We start from the raw sequence: 12271 nt of genomic DNA on the forward strand, positions 1-12271 counted from the left end.
CTCCTCTCCACCCCCAGCCTGCCTTCCTGGGCCTCCCCACACCTGGTCCTGGACCAGCCCCCTCCCCACTGTTAACCCTCCTCTTCCAGGGCCAGCACCCCACTCTCTTCGCCTCCGCCAGGGCCAGCGGGCCCCCTCACCTTGTCGCGGGCGAGCTCCTCGCGCGCCAGCTCCACCAGGCGGCGCACCTTGGCGGCGATGCACAAGTACTTGAAGAAGCGCTGGTGGGCCGACCAGAACTGGCCCCACAGAGACTTGCGAGACTCCAGGCCAATCCAGTCGGCTGCCTGCTGGAACACGCCTAGGGCCTCGGCCCACTGCAAGGACAGCGGAGCTGAGTGCCGCGGGTACCAGGTCTGCCTCCCCCACCTTGGACCCCCCACCCTCCCACCCGGCTATACTCGGGTCTGTTTGAACCTACAGTCACACACATTACATTCCTGATGGGTCAGACAGTGTAAAGCTGGGGGACCCTCAGCTCCTGTAACTCCTGTCCTGTCTCCTCCCCACTCACTGTGTGGATTTCAACGTGGGCAGCATCCTAGGACGTCAGCAAGTCAGAAGATTATGGGACACGGGGTCTCTTGGGGGTCAGAGGAATCCCCTAATCCAGGGGTCCTCATCTAGGGCGATTCTGCCCCCAGGGGACACTTGGTAATGTCTGACAACGTTTGTGGTTGTCACAACTTGGAGGGGGAGAATGCTACTTGCTTTGAGTGGGTGGAGGCTGCTCAACACCCTGCAGTAAACAGGACGTCCCACCCCAGAGAAGGGTCTGGCCTCAAATGCCAGCAGTGCCGGGGGCAGATCCTGCTTTAGTCTGAGCTAAAGTAATCACTCCAATCATGGGCCTGCCCGATGCTGAAGGGCTCGCAGCCATGTGAATGTGCCTGTAATCAGCACAGGGGCTGGTCAGAGCCAGGAGACAGGACACACTGCACACAGCACCATGGGCGTTGAGAACGGATGGCGCTCAGCTGCAAGCCGGGGGCACAGGTCTCATGAGGCTGAGGGCGGGACCCGCTCTGTTTATGCAGGCGGATGGGGAGGGACGGGGGGATGCGTCCTTCTCCCGACTGGCAGCCATAGCGCCGCGAGCACCTTGGAGCCAGCACCTCGCACGCTGCCTCCATGTGGCAGAGGCCCTACCACGCTCACCAGCAGAGCTGCACGGTTGTAGATGCGCTCAAAGGCTGGGGCCAGTGGGATCTCCTCGATGCGGAAGGTGACTCCAGAGAAGCTGAGCTGGCGTGCGATGTACATCCCACTGACCTTCATGTCCATGGCCACAATCTCCATGGCGCCCACACCTCTGTGGACAGATGGCAGAGCCCCTGAGTGCCTGCACTGGGTCCCCCTGGGGGTAGAGCTGACACTGGGGCTGGGAGCCACACTGGGAGAAAGGGCCTCAGTGGTGACGAGGCAGCCCACACAAAGGCACTGTGGCTGCAAGAGCCTGGTGGGCTGGGGGAAGAGAGAAGCTGATCAGGCAGGCCAAGGAGGGGCTGCAGCAGGAGGCAGGGAGGGCCACAGAGGGCACGGTCAGGGGGAGGGTCTTTCCTGAGAGCAGCACTCGGCAGAGAAAGCCAGCAGCTCGCGTTTGAAGGTCCCTCTGGCTGCCACGTGGGGCATGTGGTGCAGAGCGGGAAGCTGGGAAGGCATCTCAGGCCGGGTGCTCACCTCTTCTCAATGGCGTGCAGGAACTCCTCGAAGGTGCGGAAGGGTGTGCCTTCCCCCCAGATGCCCAGGCGACTCATGTAGATCATGTTCCGTGGCTCAGAGGCACCTGGGTGGCAGGTGCAGGAGGGGGCCATCAGCTCCTCCAGCTCAGCATGGAGGGCAGGTTGGGGCTTCACCACGCCAGAACCACCTAAGCGAGGGCCCTGTACGGCGGCCTCATGGGCTCAGCCAAGTCCCCACAGCCAGGGGGCGCCGAGAGGCCAGGATCACTGCTGTGGTTAGCGGAAAGGAGGTTCCTGGTGGGGCGCTGTGGAAGTTACTGTTGGCCCGGGGAGCATGAGCCTGCGGACAGCTGTGGTGCAGACCAGCCTGGCAGCCGCATGGCAAAAACCACACCTCCCCTATGGCTGTGCCAACGCAGCACGTCTGTTCTGCCGGCCGCCTGCCTGCCCACTCCCCACTGCACCCTCCTCCTGCAGCCGGCCTCCCTCACCTGTGGCACTGGCGTAGACGACCCTGGCCAGGGGCAGCTTGTTCTGCAGGTCCAGGACGGCCTTGCCCATCTTGGTGGAGCTGGCGTTTTTGGCTTTGTGGCACTCATCAAATATAATCTGGGTGGTTGTGAGTTAAGGACTATCCCAGGACCACAGGCAGCTCCACGGACCTAGGCCCTCGACCACTGAAGCCTTTTGGGGAAGAGCAGAGGCCCAAGGTCTCATCTCACCTGGGACTCTGGCAACATTTCTCATGGGAGAAATCTGGTGAAGGGACCATGTTCTTGGGCTGTGCCAGGCCCAGGGTGGACAGGAAAGAGATCCTAGGGCCTAAGCACACAACAGGTGCATGAATGTGGCATCATGGTCTCATTCAAACTTCAGAGACGGTGCTGACAGCACGGGACAACAGGCATCTGAGTGGGGCGAGTGGGGCACAGCCTTGTCCACGTCCTGGCGGTGACATGGTTCTACTGCTTGTCAGGCGTTACCATCGAGGGGAACGGGACGACGGGCACCTGGGACTGAGCCCTCTAAGTTCTTTCTTACAACTACATGTGCTGCAATGATCTCACTAAGAATAAAATAAAGGCTTGAAGAAACCGTTTAAAGAAGTGAGGGGAAAACGACCACTTGGCAGTGCACCAGCTCCGACTCCCGGCAGCCCCGTCCGTGTGCGCACATCAGCACACACCTGCTCGCAGGGCTTTCTTGGCTTCACGGATGGAAGCAGGTCGGCTGGCTTCCACGTGGGAGACCTGGGGTGGGGCGGTGAATTACTACCACTGTCTCTCTGACTTCCACCGACTGGGTGGGACTATGCAAATATGACGTGCTTGTGGCCCACCAAGGGGATTGGCCAGCTTGCTAATAACAAAAATAAGGTACATGGAATCCTTGTGAAGGTGGGATTATGCACATAACATGTATGGATCCCCTAATGTGAGGGCTGGTCAGTTTTGTCACTCCACTAGGCTTAAAATGAGCTATCAACAGAGGTGGCAAAGGGGGTGTCTCATTGCCATCAACACAGAAGCAAGCTGGAGTCCTTTGGACCTGAGACCCCTGCACAGGGAAATGGCAGCAGAGCTGTGAGACCAGCAGGAGACAGTGGTGGGCTTGCAGGCCCAAGGAGCAAGAAAGCTGAGTGACTTTGGGCAGAAGGACTGCTGATGGAGTGGGGTACACGTATCAGCAGAGCTAAAAGAGCTCTGTGACAAATACTTCCCAAGCTTGGCAGAGGCCAAGCCAAGAGGTTGACGGCCAAAGACAGGCATGCCTGTGGGCATGGCTGAGGGCAGGCTGTTCTGACCGGAGAACTGTATCCTGAGCCTTCCTGATCCTGAACTGTAACCTGCTCCTGTTGTGAAGTGCCATGGAGTTGACTCTGATTCATACCGACCCCACGTACCACAAACAGAACGAAACCCTGCCCGGTCCTGGGCCAGCCTCACAGTCCTTGCTATGTGTGAGCCCATCGCTACAGCCATGTGTCAATCCATCTTGTTCAGGGCCTTCCCTTTTGCTGACCCTCCACTTTACCAAGTATGACAGCCTTCTTCAGGGACTGGTCCCTTCTGCCCACATGACCTAAGGAGGTGAGACGAAGTCTGGCCATTCTTGCTTCCAAGGAACATTCCGGCTGCACTTCCTCCAGGACAGACCTGTTAGTTCTTTTAGCAGTCCACGGTACTCAGCATTCTTCACCAGCACCACAACTCAAAAGCATCAGCTCTTCTTCGGTCTTCCTTGATCACTGTCCAGCTCTCACATGCATACGATGCTGCTGAAAACACCATGGTTTGGGTCAGGTGTACCTTAGTTTCCAAAGACACATCTTTGCTCTTTAATACTTTAAAGAGGTCCCTTGCAGCAGACTGGCCCAATATGATGCAATATGATGTCTGATTTTTTTTTTTATTGTGATTTGGGTGAAAGTTTACAGAGCAAATTCATTTTCCATACAGTTCACATACACTTTGTCTAATGCCATCAACTGCAATCTCTCACAATGCAACAGCTCTCTTCCCACTTCCTCCCCTCTTCACTATGTCCTTCCCTGCCGTGAGCTCCTGCCCCCACCCCCAGACATCTCCCTGTGCACACACAGCCGTTCTCCCATGATTGATCTCTCCAAGGAGTGTATCTACCTCAGGTACATGTTCAACTCATATGCCTGTCTTTTGTTTGGCTGGAAGCCACAGGAGTGGGTTCAATTCCAGACCTGAAGGGCAGCTAGAGGCCATAGTCTCAGGGGTTCCTCCAGGCTCTATCAGACCAGCATATCTGGCTTTTTTTTTTTTTTTTAATAATTTTGAGTTTTGTTCCACATTGTTCTCCCACTCTATTCAGGATCTCTTACACAGATCCCCCTCCGAGTGGTTGACAGTGGTAGCCAGGCACATCTAGTTCTTCTGGTCTCATAGTCACATAGGCTGAGGACCGCATGGTGCACCAGTGCCTTGGACTGTTTCCATGAGTCTTTGGTTTTCTTCATTCTTCTTTGCTCTGGATGAGGAGAGACCCATTGTTCCATCTAGATGGCTGCTTGCAAGCTTTTCAGATCCCAGTCACTACTCGCCACAGTAGGCTGTGGAGCATTTTTGTGTAGGATGTTATGCCAGTTGAGCTTGATGTCCCCTGCAGATGTCTGATTTCTTGACTGTTGCTTCCATGGGTGTTGATCGTGGATCTCAGTACAATGAAATCTTTGACAACTTCAGACTTTTCTCCATTTATCATGATGTTGCTTATTGGTCCAGTTGTGAGGATTTTTGTTTTATATCAAAGTGTCATCTGTATTGCAGACTGTAGTCTTTGATCTTCATCAGCAGGTGCTTCAAGTCATCCTCATTTTCAGCCAGCAAGGCTGTGTGGTTGTGCCACCTGCATATTGCAGTCTCCAATCCCGATGCCACATTCTTCTTCATTTAGTTCCGGTTCTTGGATTATTTGCTCAGCATATATATTGAGTAAGTATGGTAAAAGGATACAACCCTGACGCTCACCCTATGTGATTTTAAACCATGCAGTATCCCCTTGTTCTGTTCAAATGACAGCCTCTTGGTCTATGTACAGGTTCTGCATGAGCACAATGAAATGTTCTGGAATTCCCATTCTTTGCAAAGTTACCCATAATTTGTTATGATCCATACAGTCAAATGTCTTTGCATAGTCAATAAAACACAAGTAAACATCCTTCTGGTATTCTCTGCTTTCAGCCAAGATCCATCTGACATCAGCAATGATATCCCTTGTTCCACATCCTCTTCTGAATCCAGCTTGAATTTCTGGAAGTTCTCTGTCAATATACTGCTTGTAACTGTTTTTGAATTATCTTCAGCAAAATTTTACTTGCATGTGATATTAATGCTACCGTTTGATAATTTCCACATTCTGCTGGATCACTTTTCTACGGAAGGGGCACAAGTATGGATCTCTTCCAGTCGTTGGCCAGGTAGCTGATTTCCATATTTCTTCACATGAATAAGTAAGTGCCTCCAGCACTGCATCCATTTGTTGAAACATCTCAATGGGTATTCCGTTGATTCCTGGGGCCTTGTTTTTTTTTGCCATTTGCTTCGACCTCCTCCTTCAATACCACTGCTTCTTGACCATATGCTCCTTCGTGAAATGACTGAGTGCTGACTAATATTCCTGGGGCGGTGACTCTGTGCACTCCTTCCATCTTCTTCTGATGCTTTCTGCATCAGTCAATATTTTGCCCATAGAATCCTTTAATATTGCAACTTGATGCTTGAATTTCCTCTTCAGCTCTTTCAGCTTCAGAAATGCGAAGGGTGTCCGTCCCTTTTGGTTTTCTAACTCCAAGTCTTTGCACACTTCATTACAGTACTTTGTCTTCTGGAGCTGCCCTTTGAAATCTTTGGTTTACCTCTTTAATTTCATCATTCACTTTAGCTACTCTTCATTCAAGAGCAAGTGTCAGAATCCCTTCTGACATCCGTTTTGGTCTTTTCTTCCTTTTTTGTCTTATTAATGATCTTTTGCTTTCTTCATGGATGATGTTTCTGATGTCATCCTACAATTCGTCTGATCTTTGGTCATGCTGTTCAGTGAGTTAAATCTATTCTTCAAATGGTCTCTAAATTCAGGCGGGATATCATTAAAGTCATATTTTGGATCTCATGGACTTAATTTTCTTCAGCTTCACTGTGAACTTGCATATGAGCAGTTGATGGTGTGCAGTTTCCTCCTGGCCTTGTTTTGACTGATGATATTAAGCTTTTCCACTGCCTCTTTCCACAGATGTAGTCAATCTGATTCCTGTGTATTCCATCTGGTGAGGTCCACATGTACAATCACTGTTTATGTTGTTGAGAAAAGATATTTGCAATGAATAAGTTATTCGTCTTGCAGAAGTATACCAAGTGATCTCTGGAGTCATTTCTATCTCAAAGGCCCTATCTTCCAACTACTAATACTGCTTCTTTGTTTCCAACTTTTGCATTCCAATCACCAGTGATAATCAACACATCTTGATCGCATGTTTAGTCAATTTCAGACTGCAGAAGTTGATGTTGTTGTTGTTTGCCGTCGAGTCGGCCCGACTCATAGCGACCCCTCCTTGGGTTTCCGAGGCAGTATCACTATGGAAGTAGGATTGCCCAACCTTCCTTCCGAGGAGTGGCTGGTGGGTTTGAACCGCCAGCCTTCTGGTGAGCAGTCAAGTGCCTTAGACACTATGCTACCAGAGAGATCTTCAATTTCCTCATCTTTGGCTTTGGTGGTTGGTGCATAAATTTGAATAATAGTATTAACTGGTCTTTCTTGTAGGCATATGGATATTATCATATCTCTGACAGCACTGTACTTCAGGACAGATCTTGAAACATTCTTTGTGATGTAAATGACACACCATTCCTCTTCAATTTGTCATTCCTGGCATAGTAGATCATGTGATTGATTAAAAATGGCCAATTCCAGTCTATTTCAGCTCACTAATGCCTAGGATATAGATCTTTATGTGTTCCATTTCATTTCTGACAACTTCCAATTTCCTAGATTCATACTTTGTACATTCCACATTCTGATTATAATGGATGTTTGCAGCTGTTGCTTCCCCTTTTGAGTCATGCCCCGTCAGCACATGGAGGTCCTGAAAGCTTTGCTCCGTCCACATCATTAAGGTGGACCTTACCTGGAGGAGGCAGCTCTTCCCCATTCATGCTTTGAGGGCCTTCTGACTTGAGGGGCTCATCTTCCAGCACTGTATCTGACAGTGTTTCACTGCTGTTCATAAGGTTTTCAGTTGTTGTTGTTGTTACGTGCTGTCGAGTTGTCTCTGACTCATAGCGAACCCATGCACAGCAGAATGAAACCCTGCCCGGTCCTGTGCCAGCTCCTGGCTGTACCTGAGCCCATCGTTGCAGCCACTGTGTGAGTCTATCTTGTTGAGGGCCTTCCCCTTTTTCATTGACCCTCCACTTTACCAAGTATGACATCCTTCTCCAGGGAATGGTCTCTTCTGACATGACCAAAGTAGGTGATAAAGTCTGGCCATTCTTGCTTCCAAGGAGCATTCCGGCTGCACTTCCTCCAGGACAGATCTGTTAGTTCTTCTGGCAGTCCATCGTACTTTCAGCATTCTTCGCCAGAACCACAACTCAAAAGCATCGACTCTTCTTCAGTCTTCCTTATTCACTGTCCAGCTCCCACATGCATATGAGGCGATTGGAAATATCATGATGTGGTAGTTTGTGTGCCAACTTGGCTGGGCCTGGTTGAGCAGCTGGTGAGCTGGATGTAGTATTCCCTATGATGAGACTGGCAATCAACTCCATGGTGGGATCTACCACAAGCAGCTGAGTAGCTGCCTTAGGGATGTGGGTCTGCTTCCCGTATATAAGGAGAAGTCTTGGAGAATAGTCTCTAGCTGGCATGCTTGAACTCTGCATGTAGCTGTGTCATTGTTTAGCAGCCTGCCATGCTCTGATGACCTTGGGACTTTCAATGGACTTGAATTAATGGCCTGTCATGTAGTTTGGTAACATAGGGACTGGGCCTTTTTACTTGTCACCCTTGGGCTTGTCAGTCTCAGCAGCCAGCAGTTGTCTGAGTGAAGAAAAGCTTCTAGCTCCAGTGAGTGAGGAGCAGAAGGCAGAGCTGAAGCCAAGGTTGAGGGGCTTTCACCCAGCCCCTAGAGGCTGGCACTTTGAACTCAGACTTAAGCCCTCCAAACTGTAAGAGAATAAACTCCTGTTTGTTAAAGCTGTCCTACTCGTGGTGTATTCCTGCCAGAGTGGCACAGAGGTAACCAGAACACATGGCTTGTGTCAGGCGCACCTTAGTCTTCAAAGAGACATCTTTGTTCTTCAGCATCTGAAAGAGGTCTTTTGCAGTTGATTTGCCCGGTGCTATATGTCGTCTGAGGGAGCTCTGGTAGCATAGTGCCTAAGGCACTTGATTGCTAACCAGAAGGCTGGCGGTTCAAACCCATCAGCCACTCCTTGGAAGGAAGATGGGGCAATCTACTTCCATAGTGATACTGCCTCAGAAACCCAAGGAGGGGTCACTATGAGTCAGGTCTGACTCGATGGCACGTAACAACAACAACATATGTCATCTGATATCCTGACTACTGCTTTCATTGGTGTTGACTGTAGAACTAAGTAATACGAAGTCTTTGACAACTTCAACCTTTTCCCCATTTACTGTGATGCTGCTTATAGGTCCAGTTGTGAGGATTTTTGTTTTCTTTATATTGAGATGTAATCCATACTGCAGACTGTATTCTTCAATCTTCATCAGTAAGTGCTTCAAGTCATCCTCACTTTCAGTAAGTAAAGCTGTGTCATCCGCGTATCGCGGGTTGTTAATGAGTCTTACTCCTATCTTGATGCCATGTTCTTCTTCATACAGTCCAGCTTCTCAGATTACTTGCTCAGCATACAGATTAGTAAGTATGGTGAAAGGATACAATCCTGACACACTCCATTCTTGATTTTAAACCATGTAGTGTCGCCTTGTTCCGTTCGAACAACAGCCTCCTGGTCTGTGTACAGGTTCCTCATGAGCACAATTAAGTGTTCTGGAATTCCCATTCTTCTCAATGTTATCCACAATTTGTTATGATCCACACAATCAAATGCTTTCACATAGTTAATAAAACACAAATAAACATCTTTCTGGTATTCTTGGCTTGGAGCCAAGATCCATGTGACATCAGCAATGACATCTTCCATTCCGTGTCCTCTTCTGAATCCAGCCTGCATTTCTGGAAGTTCTCTGTCAATATACTGCTACAACCATTTTTGAATTTTCTTCAGTAAGATTTTGCTGGTTTTCAGTGGCCAATTCTTTGAGAAGAGGATGGCCCCTTCCTTCTTCCGAGTCTGTCTTAGTCTGGAAGCTCCGCTGAAACCTGTCTACCAGGGGTGACCCTGTTGGCATTTGAAATGCTGGTGGCATAGCCTCCAGCCTCCCAGCAACATGCACGCCACCACAGTGCAGCACGCTGACCAACGAGTGGTGGTGTAGTGCGTGTAGCCTGTTGCTTCCCTAATAAGCCCCGTAATCGTGAGTACTGCCTGTGAGTTCTGTGTGGCCACCACAATGGATTCGGAGCCCAGCAGAGAAGCGGAGATGCCGTGGGAGGGCCGGCTGGTGTCGGAATTGGTAAGGAGTTTGTAGGGTGGAGGCATATCTGACCTTCCCCTCACAGGAACCAGCCCCGGGCTGCTGCTGGTCACGTTGTGTCCCAGTGAAGCTGGAGGAGGCTGGAGGCCGTGGCTTCCATGACCTTTCTGGACCAGGCTCGATTCCTAGCCAGTGTGCCCTCTGAGCAGCCCCAGCTGTGTCTCGTGGAGGCTGGGTGTGGCTGTGATGCTCCCCAGGTTTCAGCAGAGCTCGCAGACTGGCAGAGAGCAGTCAGGAAGGCCGGGGGACCGACTTCCAGTGAGTGCAAACCCTCTGATTCCCAGCGGTCTAGGCAGCAGCTGGCCTGGGCATGGCACAGACCCAGGCAGCATTTCGTTCCGTGTGCCTGGGGTCACCATGAGTCAGTGCCCACCTCAACGACAGCCAACAGTTACACCACCATGGGATCTCCTTTACGTATGAGACCCAAGGTGAGGCTTCTCCATGGGAGTCAGTGTACAAACACCTAGGAAGGGGCCAGCGGGGCACGCCCACCGGGGGTGCTGCTGTGAGCGAAGGAGAAAGGACCCAGTGACTGAGGCAGAGTGGACACCGCGGGCGTCATAGGAACACCCACACACCGTGAGGGACGCGAGCAATGCACCGGACAACTGCGGGAACATGCTGAGCGGGCACCGGAACTGTGGTATGAGTTTACGAAAAACAGGGAAAAAGGAATCAAAACACTAGAAAACGTAGCTACCATGAGGCCGTGGCCGTGCCCGCCTTCTAGTTTCCCGGGCCTTCCACGCTCCACAGAAATACTGAAACCCAGGCCCGGAAGGGGAGGGGCGAGGTGGAGCGGCAAGAGGCCTGCCCGGGGCCCCTGTGTCAGTGAAGAGGGGCCGGGCCGAGGCAGCCAGGCAGGGCCTTCAGGCCTGTCACCAACACAGCATGCTTGGGGCCACCTCATGCTGGGCTTGGCCAGTGGGGTGTTTCTTGGGTGCTGTCTGCACTGCGCCTGCCGTGATAGGAGAACCCCCCAGCCCACACCCTCAAACCACTGCACCTGGGAGGGAGAGGAAAGCAGGGCAGCATCCCTCCCCGCCCTCACTGTCCCCTGCCAGGCAGCACTTCCCCACCTTGAGGCGCCACACAAACCCCGTGCCCGAGTCTGGTCACCTGAGCAGCCCGGAGCCAGGAGGCCGGCCGGAGCCCGGGGTGTGGAGGTGCTCAGTAAGGAGTGGTGCCCGCCCTGACAAGGATACCACGCCGTCGAAGGCGGGCCCACACCACTCGAGGATCTGGCGGATGCGCGTGCGGTGCTGCCCGCCAGCCTGGCTCTCCCCGATGAGCGCAGAGTAGGTGGCGAAGAGGACGCCCTCTGAGGTAGTGTTGTCGCCATACTTGATCTAGGGGAGGGAATGGGCACGGACATGTGTGGGTGCCTCTGCACCCCTCTGAGCCCGTTTCCCCATTTGTGAAAATGCCACCTGGGGCTGAGGCAGCTTGGCCTTTGGACCACTGCGGTCCCCTCCCATTACACAGAGGCCAAGAGACATGCTCCAAGGAGTCTACCATCACAGGTGGGCTTTGGGCTCAGCTCGCACAGGGCACAAAGACCCTTACCCATGACAGGAAGGGGAGTGGGCAGAGGGCAGCAGAGCCTCACGGTGGTGGCAACAGGGAAGGCCACAGTGCTCAACAAAAGAAACAGCACAAGCCTGGCCTGCAGCCCCCGGGCCACTGCCACCACCAGCCACCCATCCTGGCCCTCCCAGATGCCGGTGATAGCCGAGACCAGCTGCTGCACCATGCCCGCTGGAAGATATGACTTCAGAAACAAGGAGGGGAGGGTGACAGGGAAGCACAGGGAAGGGCAGAAGAGCAGCAAGGTGAGCTGGGGTCCCACAGCGCCCCCACCTTGCTCAGCGCGTGCACGGCAATGCCAGGGGCCTCAATGTCCCGCAGGTCGCGCTCTGCATCGTACTTCAGATCATTGGAGACACTGAACCTGAGCAGGGGGCAGGTGTCAGGGACATCCCAGCACCCCGTCCCCTGCACGCCAGCCCAGGTCCCCCAGCATGGGTGGGCACTCACCACAGCGACTTCTTCCTGCCTCTCAGGTAGTTCTCAAAGATGATACCGGCCACTGTGCGGCCCTTGCCCACGCCAGCCCCGTCCCCGATGAGGAAGCCGGCCCGCTGACCACTGGGGAGCAGGACCTCATGTTGCTGTGGGGTGGGGAGATAGTCAGGGCCCAGGAAGGCTGACCCTGCTGGGAGGGTTGGGTGTCGGGGGTGCCCCCATGACACCGGGACCCTAAGAGCACTCACCTGGCAGGCGTAGGTGATGGCCTCCAGCTGCAGGGCGGACAGCGCCCCATTGTCCAAGGCTGAGGCAGGCAGGGACAGTGTGTAGGTGACGTCGGGTGGTGGCACACTCGACAGGGTGCTGGTCTCCACCACGCGGTCCGGATGGTGCTTTCCAATCTTGGC

The 12271-nt window shown here is 52.7% G+C and overlaps 1 protein-coding gene across 1 annotated transcript in view; it reads right to left on the minus strand.

Annotated features, from left to right (window-relative positions):
- Nucleotides 1-12271, minus strand: part of SBNO2 (strawberry notch homolog 2) — a 47183-nt gene that overhangs the window by 7883 nt on the left and 27029 nt on the right. The window contains exons 7-14 of the mRNA XM_007954556.2: nucleotides 12110-12270; nucleotides 11874-12007; nucleotides 11697-11787; nucleotides 11042-11185; nucleotides 2174-2291; nucleotides 1681-1786; nucleotides 1159-1312; nucleotides 141-317 (exon numbers count right to left, since the gene is read on the minus strand). Coding sequence (XP_007952747.1) covers nucleotides 141-317; nucleotides 1159-1312; nucleotides 1681-1786; nucleotides 2174-2291; nucleotides 11042-11185; nucleotides 11697-11787; nucleotides 11874-12007; nucleotides 12110-12270 — 1085 coding nt within the window. The remainder of the gene's footprint in view (nucleotides 1-140; nucleotides 318-1158; nucleotides 1313-1680; nucleotides 1787-2173; nucleotides 2292-11041; nucleotides 11186-11696; nucleotides 11788-11873; nucleotides 12008-12109; nucleotide 12271) is intronic.

The sequence above is a fragment of the Orycteropus afer genome, unplaced genomic scaffold (genome assembly GCF_000298275.1).
Source record: "Orycteropus afer afer isolate SDZICR_OR568_19922 unplaced genomic scaffold, OryAfe1.0 scaffold00466, whole genome shotgun sequence".
Lineage (NCBI taxonomy): Eukaryota > Metazoa > Chordata > Mammalia > Tubulidentata > Orycteropodidae > Orycteropus > Orycteropus afer.